Raw genomic sequence first — 21,986 nt, 5'->3', positions numbered from 1 at the left:
TATTGATATGTTGCAAAAACATGAAAACCATCGGTGTGAGATTCTTTCTAGTCTATATATGTGAGCTACAGACCTCAATAAATTTAAGTATAAAGAAAATGATATGTAGACTCAAAAGCTAGACTCCAAAAACGAGTTTGATGGGAAAGACTGACAATTATGGGAGTGGAGAAGACTTGGCCGCCAATGATTTCCTCTAGCTGGCTCGGTGCATACTAATTCTGTACATGTATCTCGTGAGCAGCGTTCAGCCTTCTTTAGGTTTAGGCTTCTTCCATGAGACTACACGGAGGAGGAGGAAATAAAGAAGTCATCCATTAGTGTACAAAACTGACTGACAACGAAATGGATCATATGCTGAGTGCTAACACATCATGTATATATATATATATATATATATATATATATATATATACAACGAAATGGACCATATGCTGAGTGCTAACACATCATGTATATATATATATATATATATATATATAGATCTATGTACATATAAAAATTGTTACATTTTTCGTGAACACATTGTTCAATCATTTTTTTATTTCATATATATCAAATCGCTACAGTAATTTTTTACAAAAAATTCAGAAAAATGCAATCCGAATATGATAATTTTTCATGATTTAATTAACTTGTATGAATATGTTTTATTAGATTAATTATCCTTTTGCTTGATGAACACATGAGGGCTCAACTCGTATTCTGTCTCAAGTCAAACAAGAATGGCTGATCCTTGATGTTCATCACTATGTGCCCTTTTTTTTTTTGACTGCCATAGTACCTTGGAATGACCTTCAACCTCTCCTCAAATCTCCTGTTAAATTATTTTCCTTCTTTCTAATTTATTTCTTCACTAAAAAGTAAAAATTATTGATTTGTTTCGAATATGTAAAATCTTTTATGTTTACTTAGAATTTAACCACTTTCGTTCTCCACAATGAATAATCCAACCGTGGAACATAATATCATCGCCTGAGCAAAGAGTCTAAGCCAACTGCATCATAACAGAACCAAGATCTTTGTTTGACTGTGAAGTGTTTATACATTTAAAAACAGTGAAATGATCCAGGCCGCTAGATGCATGAGATTTTGTCGACTCCATTACATGAATAACTTAAAATTGAATCCACTACAATAAAATGTATTAAGATGTATCCCTGCTGTTAGTGCAGGATTCAATTCCTAAACTGACATAGAAATGGTGTGGAAAGGAATGAGAGGGTAATATATATATATATATATATATATATATATATATATATATATATATATCCCTTAGGTTTGGCGTAATTTAGTTTGTTATTTTTATTATCATTTTTTTGGGATAGAAAAATTCTTGTTTGAATTGTTATTTTGTTGAAGAATTTTCTTTTCATTTTTTATGAGTATTCTTTTTATATAGATGAATAAATTAAAATTTAATCCATTCAATAAAATGTATTAAGATGTATCCCTTCTATCAATTCAGGATTCAAATCCTGGACATGATAGTTAGGATAGGAAAGATGTGGGAAGCAATGAGAGGGTTATATATATATATATCCATTAGGTATAACGTAAGATAGATAATATCCAATAGGGTTAGTAATTTAGATAACACACTTAAATATAATATAGGAGCATTGGATGCGAAATTAAGACTTTATAACATATTTTTAGTTCTGAGAGCGTATTTTCAGAGTCTTTTGCCAAAATAATCTCTTTTTTTTTTCAGAAAATATTCTTACAGCGATTCAACTCCAAATTTTATTATTAATCTAATCTTCTGATCTTATCCCCTAATAAGGAGCAACCTCCTCCATGCTTTCTCACTCAAATTCTTCAAACTCAATCAAATTCTGGTTATCACCATTATTCAAGACTTTTTGGGTGAAGAGAGTTACAGTAGAGTAACAACCAAAGACAACATAGATTATTATAGTCAGAAAAAGGAAGATAGATTCAGAGTAAAGTATTATAGTTATGTAGGAGATTTTTGGACTATATTAATGGCTAGTGAAGGAGTTGACCCTTTTTAGGAATAAATTTTGTAAAGGGAGTTATTTAGGCAAATAACTCTAGATTTTCATGCTTATGCTGCTATAGATTTTAAAGTAAATTGACTACAGAATGCACTTTCGAGATTTACTTATACTACAACTTTTCAGCATCTTGCTGGAGAAATGAAAGGCCATAAGATATTACGTACGATACACGATGAGTTACTCTTGGTGAGTTAATTTAACGTCATCCTGTGTTGTGACTACTTTGAATGAACGACACATATATAGTATGCAGCATGGGTCATTATAGATCACTCAAAATAGAAATTTTTTTGGGTTTTAATAATTGTTTTCAAGGATCTAAACTATCATATTCATTAGTTCATTTGGGTATTTGACCCTGCTAGGGAGTGTTTGTAGCGCCCACTGTCGTATCTTGCACGCCCGGGTTGCAGATAAAGCTAATTGATTTGCAGACTACTAGAGTCCTCTAGATAGTGTGTGTGTGTGTGTTTTTTTTTTCCACTAATTAACATGGGTCAAAAGTTCTAGAAATCCATCTAGAACTGGAAATCTAGAACTGCAAGAAAAATTGAAGAATGTGCTATTCATCCTGAAACATATGTCACATGTATGAAAGCCAGTGCATGTAACTGATGTTGAACATCCTACGGTGTGCAGAAGAAGAATCGGTCAGAAAACAATGAGATAAACCTTAGTTCAAGAAAATGACTTTGGTGTACTATGTGTAATTAAGAAAATGACTTGGCGTACTCTTCTTGCGGATTGACGAGTTCGGTAAGCGATCAAGAAGCTTCTCACCCAAATTGAAACGATGACCGAGTCATCCCCTGGGTTTTTGTTTTCAAAGACTCGGAAGACTGGAAGGAAAAATTGGCCAATTAAATTTGTTCCCTCTTCATTTTGGCTAATGTTAAGGAAGGCCCTTCAATTCTTTTCTTTTCTTTTCTTTTCTCCTTCTAATGAAGACAGAATTATTCGTTTATCACTTCACAAGGTCTTTTGTATTTTGCCTTGTACAAACCTACAGTTGAGTTTCTTTTGCCATGATCTGGCTGCAGTTCCAACAATCATGGAATATTAATGTATGCCAGTCTCTTTTCTAGATGAATGAATAAGGCGTACCATATATATAAACTTATTAATTTAACATGGTAGGTATTCTGGCATGGGTTCATAATTCAGCCTCATTCCTTCGTGCTTTGTTTCCCCCATCCCCACTTAGCTGTTCTTTCTCTTTCTCTTTCACTTTAGAAAGTCAACAAAAGACTTCCCTTGCATGGAAGTTTCCAATATCGTAAACTAGACTAATGGGGATATGCTTACTATTAGGTTTTCAATGCAAAACACTTCTTGCGTGTCCCGTCCACTCAAAACATTTTTAACATTTTCTCGTGCTAGCTAGGTTAAAGGAAAACTAGACTAGGTGGTTCAACCACCAATTTCATTCCCATTCCTTGGTAACCTTGCTCGACGAATTTGGGTGAGGCAAATGTCACTAAATACTATATGTAATTGTTGTTTTAACTTTATATTCAGGCCAATGAGGCTTTAATCTAACTGGAAAACCAAATGGTAGAATGTTTTGGATCGAGTTGAATTTACATCAATCTAGTACTAACAATGTGTAGTACTACCGCATCTTATAAGCTTGTTCGGCTTGCAATTTTCTGAAGCTTTTGTAAAAAACACACCGTAACGATTTGATGTACGTGAAGTAAAAAAAGTAATTGAAAGACGTGTCTATGGATGGAAAACGTAGAGATTTTTTGGTGGAAGATCTCTTTCCAAACAATTTCCAATTCCTTGTCCTTTTAGATGAATTCTTTAGTTCTGGTCTGGTATCAAACACCAAGTATACGCAGAATGAATTGCAGTCATGCTTGACGAAAAGGTCCACTGGAATCCACTTCTTGAATATCATCTGTGTTGGTACATCGTTGTGGCACTTGATTCTGGTGGAGTAGTCAAAGTTGCCGTCGTAGCCGCCTAGGCAGAAACATCAACACATACTTTAATTGTACTGCTAGATCTGTTTTAACTTTCAATTGTTGCGAGCTCAGTGGGCACTAGGGAGGGACTTAAGTTCTTCTTTGGACTGTAGATGAGGAGTTCAAACCCTACCTGCAGCCAAAAAAATTCAATAGGCTCTCCCTCCCTCCTTGTAGATTATGATAGAACAGGTTATACAATTGTTATCGTTGCCTGCCGGGAAAAAAAAAATTACTGTAAACATATTGGAACTTTTGACATTATAAAATGATTAGATTTTGCTGTAAACATATTGCTATTGCTGTTTTCAATCACTACATATACCGAAAACATTGAGGCATGTTGGTCTTGGTGGTTTTCTATGACCACTCCACGATGGGCATTGGTTATGGTGAGTTCTGTAATTCGAATTTTTAGCCTTCTCCTAAGTTTGAATGTGCTATTGGTATTATATTGTTGACATCATAGCATTGGAAAAATATGGATTTTGTTGATAGTGAGAATTTTGCAGCTTCTTTAGTAAAATTGTCAATGGTATTGGTTCCCCAAAAGTAAATTGAAATCCTAAACAAATGATGGATTTCGAAAAGGTAAAGAAAATAAAGGTTAATCACGAACAAATGGTCAAAGTTATTTGTGTTACAAAGTGATAAATCAATGATGAACAGCACAAATTCAGCATGTTTGAGTTTTTTTTTTTTTTTTTTTTTTGGGGGAACTCCACCCATTGTTTGCCCTCTCGAAATGCCTTATAGGATTTCCTGTAAATTGCTCAATGGTCACCACAAAATTAGCCATAATCATTACAGTTGAGCTAGGCCTTGGAAACAATATCAATATGTGGTACTTCTTAATCATAACCTAAATTAAGTTCATAATCGTAAGGCAGACCACCTCTCGAGCATAGCAGTGTCATAATTGCAGGTTTTGATAAGTCCAACATCGATTTATAAAATAAATAGTTTTTTTGAACTTTTGAGCTATTAGGCTCGGGTTTAGATTAAAAAGATTCAATTTCAACTAACACATTAATACGACCTTCGGACTCAAATTATACTCGGTCCAAACTCATAATTAAGTACATAATTATATGTGATATATACTTAATATTTATGAATTATTATAAATTTTATATATAAATAATTAATATCTTATTATTATAACATGTAAAATTACATATATTATGTATGCTATTATTATTGGTATTTTTATTATTATATATGGGCCGAAACTTGATGGAACTTGAGCCTAGTAAAACTCAGTCTCGACTCACATTTAATTCAAATCTATTAATCAAGTACAAACCCTGTTCGATCCTATTAAACATAGGACTTTTTGCGGGCCTAACAGACCGGGCTCAGACTAACGCAGCCTGATTGATTGCCTTAATTGAGCATGCCTAACACTACGAACCAGTAGAAGAATAAATAATAATGATATTCAAGCCCAATACCCAATAAGTAAGAACAGATCCAACGGCTTTAATTTCATCCACTAAATTTTTCGTGAAAAACAATCGGATAAGAGCGCTTTAGTCGTTGCTTGAGCTCTCTCCACTCTCTGTCGTTCTTCCGGACAAACGCAGGAAAACTCGCCGGCGTGGATAGTTGAAGGAAGTAAAGCTGAGGAGGCTGTTTCGAGGAGAGAAAGAAGAAGAAAAGGAGGAGCAAAGACGAGATCACAGTGCTGAGGAAGGAAGAAAATGTCTTGTTATGGAAGCACTTGACAACCAGTAGTCATAAATTTCTACCAAAAATCACAGCTTTACCCAAAGATGATGAGTGGAGGGACGCTGCTTGTAAGCCGTTTCACAAGCTTCAGAACTCCATTACCAAGACCAAATAATGGTCGCTTCTCAATGCGAATATGCCACAAAAGAGGACAGGTAAGCGCTGGAGACATGAGCCCAAGAAGAACCCCATCCGCATTTTGCATCCCTTCTTCATTGAGAGTAATACTAGTCACAGCAGCATTGGCTGCAGCTGCATCAGCAGCCGTATTCTCTGCAGTCGCGGTGGAAGCAGGGGCAGATAGCGAAACACTGTCCAATGTGCCACAAACTTTGTCAGGAGAATGCAGTTCAGTTTCCGGCAAGGATGACTGCAAGAAGCCCCGGATTCAACGACCCAAGTCCAAGAAGGCCGAGACTTGCACGGTCAAGTGCGTCAACACCTGCATAAGAGGCGGCCTTGGATCCCCGGGTGAAGGCCCTCTTAATATCAGGAGGCCTCTGGTGGTTTTCAAGCAAGGCTTCCGCAGTCGTCAATACTGCTTGATTGAGTGCTCTGATATTTGTAATTTGATTGGTGACGGTGATGATGGACCATAGACTCTCCCACCAACTCCTCCTCAACCTCTTTTCTAAGTTCTCATGCCTGTAAATTGCTCACCATCCTTCCTATTTGTGATGCTTCTCATTTCCGTTAGCATGACAAGTTCATACTAAAGATTCTACTTCGCTCAATTGAATAGGATTGCGTCCTTTTCTTTTTCCGCTTTGGCAAGACCGGCAAACTACGGCTATTCTATTACCAGAAGTCATTGAAGAAACTACTCTAAGGAAGCTTACGTAAAAGAGCTGCAGTTATGAGTTTAGGATACATACAACCATGAATGCATCAAAACTCGGCAAGAAGCTTATCTGATTTAGTAGCAGATTTAGTTGTGGAAGAGGCCTATAAATATGTGGAGTAGCAGTTTTTGGCAAATTCTTGGAGGGAGTGAAAAATTTCTGTGTGACTTTCCTTCGACGCCAAAGATGGAGACTGCAGAGAGCTTTATTCTGTCCTTTCATCAGTTTGCACAGGCAAAAGTAAGCAAGGCTGTGAACTTTGCCCTCCGTAATTTTTCTGTGTTAGCAAATTCTCCTCATCTGTATGTCGCTATGCGCACGGAAGCTTGCGCAAATAACAAAAGCGTGGTTAGCTGCCATATATTTCGATGGCCCCCGAAAATATACATGTCAAAGTAAGCTTTAGTAACCCTCTGTTATCTCCAATTGCGCCCCCCCCCCCCCCCCCCCCCCCCTAATCTGCCCAATTAAAAATTGCCAGGGAATGGAATCTTGGTGTAAGTTAAACTTAGGATGCGTATGTGCAGCCTGCCTAGACATTGACATAAATATAGAAAATAATCAAATAATATTTACTATTCAAGCCACAAATGATGCAAGACTTAATTACCTCAAGGTATACTATTTACCATATCAAGAATGTCTGAATGTCCATCAAATCTGAAAGCTAAGCACCGTGTGTGGTTTTTACCATATCATGTACGTCCAGCAGATCAATAAGCAAAAATTCCCAGCGCACTTGGGTGTCTGGTGTATCTAATACCTATAGCTATCAGTAACCTGAAGTTGTCATAAAGCCCTTCAGAGATATGAAGAACCAAAAATTTCCTATCTATCACATAAGGTGCTACAAATGCATCACTTGGGATGATTAAGATATGCTTAATGTAATCATGCCAATTCCAGGACATTTCTGGTTGAAATTCAACTTCTACCACCACTCTTCTTTGCAAATTTGGGATTTTTGCACATTCTTATACTCTTCGGAGTAACTTCAACCAGCTCATCTTCTTGAATGTACTCTATGCAGTCATCCAAACTATAATCCAGCGGGGTATCAAGAACCACTGCATGTATAGGTAAAGGAAGTGGATCTCAAAAACAGACCAAACATTGGAGTACCAAGGATATGAATGTCATAAAGATCTTGAGAGCCAAAAATGACCAACAATGTCACAACGTTGCTCAAAAAAGCTACTTATAATTCTGCTTACAATTGATCATTGCCATTTACCGGTTAGTTGGTGCCAGTTATGACAATTTATATTTTCACTTTAACAAGGAAAGAGATTACAGTTAAGAAAAGAAGACAACATTCCTAAGTGCAGACATCCTAGAAAACTACAATGAACCAAAGCAATAGCTAGTTTCCAGTTTCTCCACAACAGGTCTGTGCAAGTTTCTCTATGTGGCCCTTTCTAAAGAGCAATCTTTAACCAAATGTAGAAACATGCATATCAAGAATGAGTTATATTTCTTGAATATAGTATATAAGGCAGGGGAGATCATAATTTTCTCAGGTGGTGCCAAATTTGAACTTAATCCTAGACTTGTAGTACAAGAGTTGAGCTAAGCAACACCCTCTAAACATCGGCTCATGCTATGGTATGAAAGTCATAATGCTAACCTGTTTGTTCCTTATTTGAACGGACATTTGTAGCAGCTTTTTTCTTACAAACATTCAAGGATAAATCTCCAGGCCGCTGATGAATCCCAACTACTTGACCTTTATAAACATCAACACCAGGGCCAATAAACAGATGCCCTCTTTCTTGTGAACTTGCAAGGGCATAAGATGTACTAGTGCCATCCTCGAAAGCAACCTATAATAACATCAAGGCAAATAGTATCAGTTTGATTGGCTCTCAGTGCGCTCACACAGATCAGGCAATGGCAAATTATCAGTGTTTTGGACCTTGAAGCTTTTTGACTGCCATAATACGCTTGGGAAAAAAAAAGAAAGAGCTGCGAATAAGAAGAGGTAAATAAAAATAAGGTTTTTGTTTGTCATGTTTAATTACAGCAACTCACAACCATCAAAATACATTTCCTGATCAGATAGTTGGGAAACCGTGAAATTCAATAGTAGGCACTTGGGAAACCAAATAAAGATGTTATTCTGAACCTCGGAGATGGAAGAAAGCAAAGTGAGGAATTACCAGAGATCCCTGATCACGGGTAGTTATATCACCAGCCCAAGATCCATAGCCATCAAATATTGTGTGAAGTATGGCAGTCCCTCGAGAAGCTGTCAAAATTGCATTCCGCAATCCAAGAAGACCACGAGTTGGTATCTTATACTTCAGCAGAACTGTACCTTCCGACCTAGTCAAGAAGTGGAGTTCAGATTTTCCACTAGATGTTTGTTTTGACACGAGAAAGGATTAAAAAGAGAGAAAAATCCAGCAGCTCAAAGTTCGAGAAATGCAACCAAGAAAAGGTCAGAGAGCTAAAAAAGACATCACATGTAAATATTTTCTTTGGAATCCAAGATCTACAAGCAGGAAACCAACTATTTAATTCAACATGCAGCATCTCCAACCAGCAAATGATTGTGTTCAACCAAACTGTTTCACACACAAGACACCACACAGTACAAACAGGATATACATTTCTTCATCTTTTCTTTTCTTTTTTTTTTGTGGGGGCGGGGGGCCTGGTTGGAGAAAGTCAAATGAGGTTGTAATCACATAAAACTCTTTCTGAGCAGCTCGATCATTCAGAAAATGAATATCATGCTTCCACAATGTGATGTTCTGTGATCAACAAATACTCCTATCATTATCTTATTTACGCTCATTCACAGCATTGCTACCAACTCGTACGCAGCTCTCCAAATCTATGCCTCTCCCAAGAATCAACCAGCAGCATCACCCCATTTATGCCCACTGCCCTGCACCACTACAATCCCTCTATTGTATATGCCAGCCAGTCCACCATCACCACACAATTAACAATAATAATTTCCACCATGCTTTCTTTCTTGCAACCAACCTGATAGCCTCCAACAACATGGTGTAGCAGTCTCACCCCTTAAGTTGATGAATAAGACACTTCAGTAAATTCAGAACAGACACTACTGGGCTACATTAACTCTGGGTTATTGTTGGGAGAGTAGTAAGTGGAGAAATAGTACTGGCCGTTCCCCATTTGTATGATATATTATACCAAGAATTAGCTGTTTTTGAGGGTGTTTTTGAAATATTTTACTGTAGCAATGTAGGTGAAAAACTTTTACTGTAGATGACGTTTTTGAGACTCTTTTTGGTGTTTTTGAGGATTTTTTTTTTTTTATGTTTTTTGGTGTTTTTTATGTTGTTTTTGGTATTTTTGTGGTTGTTTTGTTTGTATATTACTGTAGCATTCTTGTTTTTCAAAAAATGACCAATCCAAACGCACATTTTTGTAAAACTACAAAATCAAATCATAAGAGATAGTTGGAATTTCTAAAGTAATTACAGATAACCTGCCCTTGGAAACACAGGCCACAATGTAACTTTCTTCTATCCAAGCCACTACTGAAACTTAATTAAGTCCAGACATTAAGACCTTCTTGAGGAGTGGCAGTTGAAGAAATGCCACAACTACTAACAGAAAATGATCATACCCAAAAAAAAGGTGTAATAAAGAATGTACAGTTGTTTGGATATTTAAAAAGGTATAGTGGTAAGATCCCTGGCTGGATATTATTTGCTTTCAAGTAAAGAAGTGACAAATTAACAGCAAAAATCTTAACATACCCAACTCCTTGCATGTCAAACATTTGCCCACGCCTTTTACCAAGTAGTTCAACCACTGGACCCATGTATTCTTCTCGTACCTCCACAGTAGAAATCTGCAGAAACAACCAGTAGAAAACTGATCTTTAAGGCATTTTGCATAGACATTGGGAGTCATAAAACTTCAAGACTAATTTAAACAGAAATTTGGTCTATGCAATGAAGAATGCAACCTATGTTCAAGATTAACATCTTTTTCAAGACAGTGGACACCTTGCTTTCTTCAGTGTTTTCTTTATTTGAAACATGTTTTAACATTTCTACGTTTGCACATAATCAACCACAACTTAAATAATGGTTGACAAGCTCTACATCCTAGTCGGTTGCGATTGAAAGAACAATTCTTATTCATCTTCAAGCATTTGGGTGATAAATAAAATTTAGCTTGATCTATTTCAAGGGACATAGCCTATTCTTCATTTTGCTTGTAAGTAGAATGACAAAAAGATGCAGCTTCAGGAGAGACTTCGGGCTAATCTTGTGCATTGTACAAATGGGATGAAGATAATAATATTTGGAAGCACTTGTTTATGGATATTGACCACTCAACCAGTTTGGAAAGAGGAGGAAAAGAATACAGGAGTTACTCCAGAATATAATAGGCATCATGGCAAAGTTGGAATCGCATCAAACAGTTCAACACAAGCTCAATTACAAAATTCAAAAAGAAAAAATCTTAAATTGCCAATGGCAAAGGTGAGAACTTAAAAGAGACTTGAATTAACCATAAACTGACCATCACAACTTTTTCTACACGTTTAAACTGTTGTCTAGATTATTCTAGAAGTTCGGAACCCTAAACCACCAGAAAATTAAAGTCTGGTTTTGAATTAAAGGTTAACAAAGAACTAAACATACCTTAAATTAAGATTCAACGTGTTATGCAAGCTAGCAAAAAGACATTTCTGTGCAGTTTTCACAGTGTGTGCAACTACAGCCCAAGCTAAATTAAATGGAAAATTAACATTTTAAAATTGTGTCAGAACTACATATTGATTCATTAGTTGAAAGAGAGAGCAACAGTCAAAGAATATTTATTTCCATGCAAGAAGCAAAAAATGATGCCCTCTAATTAGAATCATTCACACAAAAATCAAGAACAAGTCTTTTCAGTTGGAAATCACCTCATAAGGTTCTAGTAGCTTATCATTCACTTTTTTATTAATCACTTTTGGGGGTCCAACCATGAATTCATATCCTTCCCTTCGCCTGAAACATTACAAGTAACATTAGGCACCGAGTATATTAAAGTCAAATTAGAATTTGGATAATCTTATGCATGAAGAAGAACAAGAAAATTAAAATTTCTTTTGAAGGTGGATTAATATCTTACATGTTCTCTATCAATATTGTGATATGCAAAGTACCCCTTCCACTAACAATGAAAGTATCAGCTGTTTCACCATCTTCTACCTTCATTGCCAAATTCCGCTCAAGTTCACGGTAGAGCCGATCTCTAATATTTCTACTGGTAACATATTTTCCCTGAAAGTACCAGGGGACATAATTTTGAGTTAGCAGGGGAGAATTTAAAGCTTCATAAATAAAATCAATAAATAAATAAAAACAGATACCATTCAAAAGTTTATTACCGAAAACCAAATAAAAACAGATACAATCAATAAATACATACATACATACATATAGGGTTAAATACAAATGCCCCTCGAGGCTAGCCAATTTCACCTGTTAACTCCCAATAGTTTGGAAACCTACAATTTAACCCTTATGATTTGGATTAAAGTGAGATTGTTAATTTTCTTGTTAGATTTAATGGTCAACAGGTTAAAATAGTCATTTGATTATTACAGCAAAACATATATTGTAAAGAGAAAAGCTCACCACCTGCCCCGCTCGTTTCCTCCTCCACCTCCATGCCCCCAGCACCACCAACACCAAATCCCACCACCCCTCTGTAATATCTTTCCCACCTCCCACCTCTGTCCTTTCTCGCTATTTCTCTCTTTCTCCACTGCTGTCCCTCCATCAGCTCCACCAACACCCCAAACCCATCGCCCATCTGAAATTTCTGACCCTGGCCATTTCACTATGGCAAAGTCTTATCTCCAACGAGTTCATCACTATGCATGTTGCTTTGAGTCAGGAAATGTAAATTATAATATCCCACAGTCTGCACTTCTAATTTTGCACCAAGATGAAGTAGGTAGACTTCAAGTAATCAAGTCTACTCACAAAATCAATGGTTTGAGTAAAGCCTGAATTTGATTTGCTAGTTGGGAACCGTTGGTGATATGATGCAAATCCATACTTAATCCTACTGATACGAATCTGATGTTTATTGGTTTGGATTCTTTTGCATTTTTTGGGTTGCATTTGGGATTAGGATTCAGGAAGATGATGAAATAAAATATGATTTTCATTTTGACCCCATATTTTTTATAGCTACATTAAACCTGGTTTCAAGGGCAATTTAATGATTTCATCATTGTTTCATTGAAATAATTTGCCTATTCTAAATTCACTGTTAAATTTAATGGTAAAATTAACAGTTTCACTTTGATGCAAAACATAGGGGTTTAATTGTTGGTTTTAAAAATATAGGGAGTTAACTTGTACAATCACCTAACCATTAGGGGGCTTTTTGCATTTAACCCACACACACACGTGTGTGTGTGTGTGTATTCATTAGTTAGGTGAATGAAGGCATGCGGATTGTAGAATGGTCACGGAACTGCAGAATTCATTCTAAAATCCGCATGCCTTCATTCACCTAACTAATGAAGTTAACTCCACCCACATTCACTTTCCATGGCAAGAAATACACCAAGTCTAACAAAGCTCACTTTGAATGGTACAAAATTGCCCTAAAAGAGCAAAAGTTTCCATTTTTGCCTCCCAAGATACAGGAATATTTAATTTTAGCAGCAGTCTTTGTGCACAAAGGACCATAAGAAAGTTTTACCATTTATTTTCTGGACAGTTCAAGACATGATATGCATTTAATGCAGATATGCAGTTAGAGGGTTGACAAATTTCACCCAATTTTGAAAATTTTGCAACACGACTCTTGCAAAATGTATGTTTACCGTAGAACTAAATGATTTCCTTTTTTTTTTTGGAAAGAGTCTAATAACTTGAATACAAATCAAGGTTTATAAAGACTTTTCTGGGATCAAAAGCACTACAAATAGAATTTTAACATTTCCAGCAGACAAAAGAGTTATATTCACAATAAGCTACTTCAATATGTCCTAGTGGATCACCTCCAAGTGGTTGCGCCCTGAGTATACCTCCTGACTTAATTTAGAACCCCTTTCTAAGCCACAGTAAAAAAGTGCATATATCAATTACATGAAGTTAGATATAGTCCTTCCTTTCATTATCAAGATACTTTAAGAGCATATTATGGTCCCATGTTAATCACATACCTCTATTGTTTGGATAAGTATCAAATCCTCTTCACACGACAATTCGCCAAGTCTTTAATTTGTTTCTTGTCATTTTTTTTTCCTGGGTCCTACTTCTGTGGTAACTGGTACTTCTACAAGTAAATAAATTTGTTTTACCTCAAAATCATCCTCAAACCATCTTAATTCTCATTTTCTATACACTCTGTTCACAAACATTAATCATGCAGTCAATCTGTCTTGATTCTCAGTTGTACTTTTCTTGTTTTACCAAAAACACAGCCTCCTAAATCCACTTTCACCACTCAGATTGGTAATAGGCCATTTGTTGTTGCTTAAAAAGCTGGAAGGTCTAATACAGTCAGATCGAACTTTCTTGGAAGCAAAGCAGAAAGCTAACTGTTGTCTTACCATTAAAATGTCCCTTCCTGTACGAGTCAAAAGTCACTAGAAACTCAAACAAATTAATGCAAAAGAGGCATCAGAGAAAACTACTCTTGAAAGCCAAATATTAAAACAGATAACTAGTTGATTTAAACATCTGAGTATTTCAAATTGGATACTGCATTTGCAAAATAGATTTATTGCACAGCACGGCCCAAACTATATTATATCTCATCTCAAAGGTATGAGGTAGTGTAGCTATTTGAAACTTCTGAGAAGTGCATTCATTTCAAAATTCCTCATCTTTCCTATTTAATAAAGACAGAAGGCCCTCAGATTCTCCAGAAATCAAAGTGAATTAAAGATTCCTCAAATTTGGAGCTTTATAGCTTATCATACCTCACGGCCAACAAAAGGTGAAGTGTTGATTGAGAAAGCCATTTTCACAGTAGGTTCTTCGACTTGAATAGAAGGCAATGGTTTCCCAGAACTTTTGTCTGCAATTGTTTCCCCTATCTGTGAGGTGAGAACAAATCCATATTGACGAGTTAAGCTAAGCTTAGACACAGTATATAAATGTGGCCAAGTTGTTGAGTTGTGTTATAGTTTATTCTACCTGGATATCATCAATGCCACACACAGCACAGATATCACCAGCTTCCACAATTTCTGCAGGGACTCTACTGAACTTCTCATACACAAACAGTTCTCTTACTCTTCCAAATCTGCATTCATCTTCAGAAGTGCATATCTGATAAAATAGAAGGAAAATACCACAAAAGACAAATATTACCTCCAAAAGTTTAAATGTGCATACTGCAGTAAACTGAAGCAACCAACTGCAAGACACCATTAGTCATACAAGGGCAATGCTACAATAACCATAGAACAGAAAATGAAGAAACGCTATGGTTGAAAACACAAAATGAATACATAATATGATCCCAGAACAGGATTCTATCTTGTGTAGTTCTTTCTTTCTTTCTTTCTTTTTTCTGGGCATTATGCAACAAGCATTCTAAGCTTCCAAGTCAAAACATACCCGCACATCCATTCCTCTACACAAAATTCCTGCATGCAAACGCCCAATAGCGATCCGTCCTTTATGTTCATCATACTCGATATTTGTAGCCTGCACAGCATTTGTATAAAAAAGTAATTAATTCATAATCACATTATGTTATTAAGAAACAGGCAAATAAAGAAACATCTACTGAATACCAGCTGTAGTTTCTTTCAAACACTAATATCCAGAAAACACCTTCTTACAATGAATGAAACGGACATGTATACTAATATTTTCTTCCACTTCCTAATTAACGTATAACTCGTGCCTATGATGAGTGATGCAATTTTTATTCCATGAAAAAAATTTATTATTGCTGAAAAAGTAGTCATTGGATAGAGACCACACAGTAAATAAGCCTCAGAACTCATCCCTCATAATTTTCCATTATGTCAAAGCAATCTCTGAGGCCAATTGCAATGAATGGTTGGATTTTTCCACAAGGGAACTTCAAACGTGCATTTTTTCTGACCATCTATCAAGTAACAAATGCCAAATGTGTCCTCAATATGCATTTCCCAGTTTGTAATCAGATTCAGCTTTCAAAATCATTCTGATCCTACCATTGCATACAGGAATTGTTCTCATGAATGAAAAGCTGAAGAAGGATTTGATTCAATGTACTTTGTTCATGGACATTTTACAGAGAATCGCCTCATTGTTGAGTTGAGGGTTACAAAAGATTGTTTTCAACATGTTATGCTAGGCTAGTTATAAAACAGATTTCTTTCAGCAAATTGTCCAAAAATGGCAACTATCATCAAGGGCCTAACCAGGATCAAATGGGTGACCACTTGATCTGCAGTCAAATGCTCTGCCACTGAACTATGGACCCCCTTGATGATCCTTTCTCAAATATTACTTTTACAAACCACTAAGATCTCACTTCAACAAAAGTACTAAAAGTGTCCTTGCAGAACTTAGGTAAGTGATAATGGATCAAACGACAAATGCACCCTAGTTACACATTTCCTAGTTTTTATTCAGATTCTAGATTTTCTAAGCATCGTCACTGTGCATTTCTGAGCATCTATCAAGTATCAAATGACAGATGCATCCTCGTTATGCGAATCATAGTCTTTATCTAGATCCAATGTTCAAAATTGTTCTGATCCTACTGATGCATACACTTTGTCATGCAATATTAACTCATTCCATATGAGATTCCACATACAACAGTGCATTGTAGTGCATTATTCTCATGAACCAAAAGCTGAACTTCACGGATCTTTAACTGTAAATCATCTCCCTCTTGTGTTGAGGTTTTACAAAAGATTGTTTACAACAAGTGATGCACTAAATAGTCAAGGAATCTTGTACTAGTCAAAGCCTTTCTAGGCTAAATGTCAAAGAAAACCCTTTTGGGAAATAGTTCAAAAAATGCAACTATCATCAAGGGCCCAACCAGGATTGAACTGGTGACCAGTTGATCTGCAGTCAAATGCTCTACCACTGAGCTATGGACCCCTTGATGATCGTTAATTCAAGACTAGTTATTTTCAAGAGTGTAGTGTAGTGCATTATTCTCACGAACCAAAAAGCTGAACAAGGATTTAATTCAATGTTCTTTTTCTGCTTTATTTCACGGACCTTTAACTGTAAATCATCTCCATCTTTGTGTTGAGGTTTTACAAAAGATTGTTTACAACAAGTGATGCACTAAATAGGCAAGGGATCTTGGACTAGTCATAGGCTTTCTATGCTAAATGTCAAAGAAAACCCCTTTAGGAAATAGTCCAAAAAATGCAACAATCATCAAGGGCCCAACCGGGATCGAACCGGTGACCAGTTGATCTGCAGTCAAATGCTCTACCACTGAGCTATAGACCCCTGGATGATTGTTAATTCAAGACTTGTTATTTCCAACTATTACAATATCCTTAGATAATCCCCCAAACCCATAATGTACAAAAACTTTTTGGCCTTCATCAGAGCATTTATACCAATAGCAATAACTCCCAAAATGCAACTCGTCTTTCCAAAGAAATGCTTTTTCTGTTACAAATCCCCCCCCCCTTCTTTCCCACAAATTGCCTTGACAAAGATGCAACACTTCTTTCCTACCTATTAACTGTCATCACCAAATTCTTGCACTGCATGGGAAACCAGAACACCTAACAAAAATCTACACAGACAAGCATACAAGGAAACAAAAGAAACATAAAAAAGACAAAGGAAGATTGATGAATGAATAACTAACAAGCATTTGAAGTGCACCATCTCTGTCAATTCTTGGTCCTGGTATGCATCTCAGAATGGACTCAAAAAGTGGTCCAAGATCATCTGCCAAATTCTCCGGAGACAGCCCAGCCTTTCCCTTGATGCCGCTAGCATATATGACTTGAAAATCACACTGCAAATAGAACCGAAGCAGGTCCAAGACTTCATTAATCGATACAATACTAGCATTTTAAGTATTCATATGTTCTGATCCTTTCAAAGTTGCTATGTTTAGCAATGCTTCAACCACAGTCATTATGGCTCCAGGATTCAGGCAGAGTTTCCAATCTAATTCCAGGATCAATAAAGGTTCAGCAACAATAATTTATCTCTTGAGTCATTTGCTTCAGTTTATTTTTCTCCTATTCTTCTTTCTGACAAATCAAACCTTATACTTTTTTTAAATTTAATAATCCTGAGATTTTAGATTCACATATGAGATCAATGTCAAATTGATCACTTGCAATTGATTAATTTAAGCAGTTGGAAGTAAGACTAGAAACTTTGGATGGTAAACAATGTAGCAGGTACCTGTTCATCTGATGCATTTAGTTCTATGAACAATTCAAATGTGGAATTGACAACATAGTCAGGGCGAGCAGATGGCCTGTCAATTTTATTAACAACAACTATTACAGCATGGCCAAATTCGAGAGCCTTCTTCAAAACAAATCTTGTCTGTGGCATCGGACCCTCAACTGAATCTACCTACAATTAAAAATCTCAGCTAAATTTAGCAACACAATCTTTGCCCTTTAAGAAAACAGATAAGAATTATATGGAAGAAAAAGTTCCTAGATGCACAAAATGACAGAATTTCATATGTAGAAAATGAAAATTCAATAGCATACTGGTGGAAAAACTTTCATGCAACTCAACTTTTGTAGGCACACCATACCAGATTCATAACCATCATACGACAGCATCCCTGAAAAACTGTAATCTTTTCCAACTCTAATAGTCCTGTCTAGCTAGCACATTTTGTCGTGAAATAGATACCAAAAACAGAGTAATGAGAAACAGCCTTAAAAAAATTCAATGTCTCCTATTGCAACACAATTAAAAATTAAAAATAAAAGAAAAAAAGCAAATTGTAGGCCTCCTGTGTGGAGAAATGAAGGATTCTTGAGCATTGATGACAAAATAATTACAATCCAGCTATTAAGACAACCTGGTCTACACTCTACCATTTAAATATTTCAAAGAAAAAAAAAGCAAGATTAGCATGTCAGCTAGAAAAAAGAAAAATGAAAAGGTGGTAGACATCCTTCATTTGAAACTAGACAATTAGAGAATTCAGATTTAGTTTTTCTGTCTCAGACATCTGCTATTAGCTTCCTCTGCATTCTGCAATGTGGGCCACTCTTTCAAAACAATGACCCATAAAGACAAGCTCATGCTCTATATACTTAGAAGTATAAAGACAAGCACATGTTCTATCTACTTAAAAGTAACATAAAAACATGAGATAAAAACTAAGCATAAGTTATTACATCATAGAAACAGTCAACAAAAAATAACATATATCAAAATTGCCAAGGTGATGATAAGTACCACTAGCAGAACTCCTTCCACCATGTTGAGTATGCGTTCAACTTCACCTCCAAAGTCAGAGTGGCCTGGAGTATCAATTATGTTTATTTTTGTATCATTAAATGTGATTGATGTGTTTTTGCTAAGTATCGTAATTCCCCTTTCACGCTCTAGATCATTTGAGTCCATTATCCTTTCCTGTACAAATTGGTTATCACGAAAAACCTGCATAAAAGTTACTAATACACATCAAATTCATCACTGTAGTTAACAAGCATAAAATTTTCAATTACTGTTAAGTTGTCGAAATCTCATTTTAGTACTTTTTTTTTTTTTAAACTTATACAGCCAATTAGTTAGACCTTGATTGACTCAGGTTTTATTAATGAAAATCTGGAGAAATTGTATCCCAACAGGAATGACCAATTTCAGCACAAAAACACTTTGTACTTGTAGCTTTCTTAGGCATTCATCCCACTTCAAATAACAGCTTACTTCATTTACATAGGAAAATAGGTAAATTGTATAGCTCCCCTGTACTACCTTTGCTTGCTTCAGCATTGCATCAACAAGGGTGGTCTTCCCATGATCTACGTGAGCGACAATTGCTATATTCCTTACATCATTTCTTCTCGTTAATTGGGCCCTTTTATCTAAGGAAATGAAGTAAATTAAATACCAAAGTTGATGAATTGCACAAAAGTTACATTACCAACATTTTTTAGTCCATGCATGCATCAGAAGTATGCATTTACATGTCTACTTTAGACCAAAATCCAAATTTAAAGGTGCAGTAAACTTTAAACCATCTCCAGTTTCTCATTTACACACTCATGAAACTTGCGTGCTTTCTAGGACGGGGTAAATCTATCAAGTAAATATCACATCAAGGTGCAATCACTTCAATGTTGAAACCATTCCCAAAGTAAAAGATGCTCAAAAGTTTTGGACTACATTGAAGATTTTACGCCATGAATTTTCTTATATGAGAATACTTGACATAAAGAAATATGTGCCTCAATATCTTAGAAATATAATAGAACATTCTAGCACCGAACATAATAGAAGAACATTTATGACTTCAACAAATACATACACACCAACATGACAAATAAGTGAGGAAAGAAATGTATGCATGTGGAATTTTTATACACATTTTAGAAGAACTACAATCTAGAACAAAACAAGCTAGTGATGACAGTAAGATGGCAATCTTCTTTGTACCAAAATTAGATGAAAGCTTAAGTATCCGACATCATGACACCATAGCAACAAAAGGAGTAAATTCCCTCAAAAACATATAATTTTAGTACAAGAAAATTGCTTGCTTCAACCAAGAAAAAGGGATCGCAGCACTCCCAGGAAAGTACGTATGCCATCTACAACAACATATGCACAAACTATTATAGTCCAAGCGCGCAATTACATGTGAAGAAGTCAACAGCAATGACAAATACAAGAATGGCAAGAAACCAAAAGTAGAACAACAAAACATGACATTCAAGCAAAAAGTTCAATGAATTGCATATAATATGTCACAGTTGATAAAAGTACTATCAATGATGAGTCAAGTCAAGAAAATTGAGTTAACGGGTGATATGGGATCAAAGTACCGGGAATCAAGAATCAAATGCTATTGTTAGTACCAGTTGTGGTTTCAGCTTGAGAAACCGAGCATTTTATGGATTTCTGAAGCGGGATTCTTGAACCAAGACTGAATGACGCTTTGGTTGAAAAACATAAAGGTGGGGTGCAACCAAAAAATGGTTTCTTGAACTTAAATGAAGAAGAAGAAAAACTGAAGCTTTTCCTATTAGCAGCATAATTAACAATTCTCGGTGATATATAGGGATTACTGGTGGAGAGAGAAGTGTGTGAGCAAATTGCCATGTCCATTTTGCTGCTTTAGCTCAGTACTCACTCACTCACTCACTCACTCCCTCGAGACTCTCACAAATGGGGTTGTGCAGAGTGAGGAAGAGAGGACAGAGTTTGGATGAATTTGGATGGGGATACAATATAGAAGCGCAAGTGAGAGGCGGTTATTGAGGGGACGAAATGGAAAAGGCTTCGGTGCTTACAAGAATGGTAGAGGCTGGGATTTATTTGGACCTTTCCTCTTTTTCAGTTTTTGCCCTTTTCGTGCCTCATACAATGTTTTCAAACTCTGACCGGACCGGATGGTTCAATCGATCGAACCGAAAACCAACCAGGTATTCGATCCGAGTAATTCTAAAAACCCTATTGGAAGAGATTCGGTCAAATTCGGTCAAAAACCAGGTTGAATCGTGAACCGTGCAAACCGGATTAATCTCTATTTTCTCATTTTGCTTGACTTTTCAACCCACCAGCCCTAATTCTTGACTCTTACCATCATGTTCGCACCAGTCGTCACAAACACCCCACTTCCCTTTTTCCTCCTCATCCAATTTTCGTCCTCACTCCACGGAGGCATGACAGTAGCCTCATCTCCTTACGCCGGTGACTTCATCTCGTAAAGATAAGTTTCTTTTTCTTCATTTGTCTTTTTTTAAAAAAAATTTCATTTTTATTTATTGCAAGTATAAAAGTGTTAATTGGCATCTGCTTTGTTCTTGGGGATCGGCTCTATGTACTCATATTGTTTGTTTTCATACTAGTAGTAGTTAAAAATGGGCATCAATACAAGAAACAGAATAGTAATAATTGATACTATTATTTGGGAATCAAATTTTGTATTAGTATTTTTTCACTTTTGGCATTCGTATTTTAGATTCAGCTTCGCATGTAAGAAGTAAGAACTTGCCAGGCATTATATTTTGCAATAATTTGTGACATATGAATTCTAAGAAAAAGAACTAAAATGTATATATTAGGTCTAGAAAATTCTTGAATAACTCAATGTATAGAAACTTAATATGTGAAAGCCTAAATAAATACTATGATATATTTTCAACTGGACAAAACTTATTATACTTCAATTTGTTCTGTTTTTGTTCTTTTAGATGATGTTGCTGCGTCAAAGTTTCAGATTGAAACAAGTTATTACAGTATTTCAACTTGAGAAAGTTGATGAATATACAAATA

The 21,986-nt window shown here is 36.0% G+C and overlaps 2 protein-coding genes and 2 non-coding genes across 6 annotated transcripts; 1 reads left to right on the top strand and 3 right to left on the bottom strand.

Annotated features, from left to right (window-relative positions):
* Positions 1-5,633: 5,633 nt before the first annotated feature.
* LOC113692808 (uncharacterized) lies at positions 5,634-6,706 on the top strand. The gene is made up of 2 exons (XM_027211380.2): positions 5,634-6,375; positions 6,471-6,706. Exon 1 carries the CDS (start codon positions 5,773-5,775, stop codon positions 6,325-6,327), a length of 555 nt encoding a protein of 184 aa, XP_027067181.1. The 5' UTR covers positions 5,634-5,772; the 3' UTR covers positions 6,328-6,375; positions 6,471-6,706.
* A 470-nt stretch (positions 6,707-7,176) lies between these two features.
* Positions 7,177-20,967, bottom strand: LOC113692806 (putative elongation factor TypA-like SVR3, chloroplastic). Of its 3 annotated transcripts, none has more exons than XM_027211378.2 (14): positions 20,567-20,967; positions 19,464-19,573; positions 18,942-19,145; positions 17,919-18,095; positions 17,368-17,520; positions 15,144-15,233; positions 14,718-14,852; positions 14,501-14,617; positions 11,683-11,834; positions 11,474-11,558; positions 10,311-10,405; positions 8,730-8,895; positions 8,198-8,393; positions 7,177-7,637 (listed from the first exon to the last, which is right to left on the bottom strand). In XM_027211378.2, the coding sequence occupies exons 1-14, from the start codon at positions 20,814-20,816 to the stop codon at positions 7,495-7,497; spliced, it is 2,073 nt and encodes a 690-aa protein (XP_027067179.2). In that variant the 5' UTR covers positions 20,817-20,967; the 3' UTR covers positions 7,177-7,494. The 3 variants fall into 3 exon arrangements, with proteins under 3 accessions (XP_027067179.2, XP_071909232.1, XP_071909234.1); XM_072053131.1 differs by having other exon boundaries at positions 20,534-20,661; XM_072053133.1 differs by lacking the exon at positions 19,464-19,573 and having other exon boundaries at positions 20,567-20,776.
* TRNAC-GCA (transfer RNA cysteine (anticodon GCA)) lies at positions 16,563-16,634 on the bottom strand. The gene has a single exon. It is a non-coding gene; the product is annotated as a tRNA-Cys (tRNA).
* On the bottom strand, positions 16,926-16,997 carry TRNAC-GCA (transfer RNA cysteine (anticodon GCA)). The gene has a single exon. It is a non-coding gene; the product is annotated as a tRNA-Cys (tRNA).
* Positions 20,968-21,986: the final 1,019 nt, after the last annotated feature.

Source organism: Coffea arabica, chromosome 6c, assembly GCF_036785885.1.
Source record: "Coffea arabica cultivar ET-39 chromosome 6c, Coffea Arabica ET-39 HiFi, whole genome shotgun sequence".
NCBI classification, from domain to species: Eukaryota; Viridiplantae; Streptophyta; class Magnoliopsida; order Gentianales; family Rubiaceae; genus Coffea; species Coffea arabica.
The sequence above is the reverse complement of the archived record's forward strand: the minus strand, read 5'-3'. Positions and strand labels throughout refer to the sequence as shown.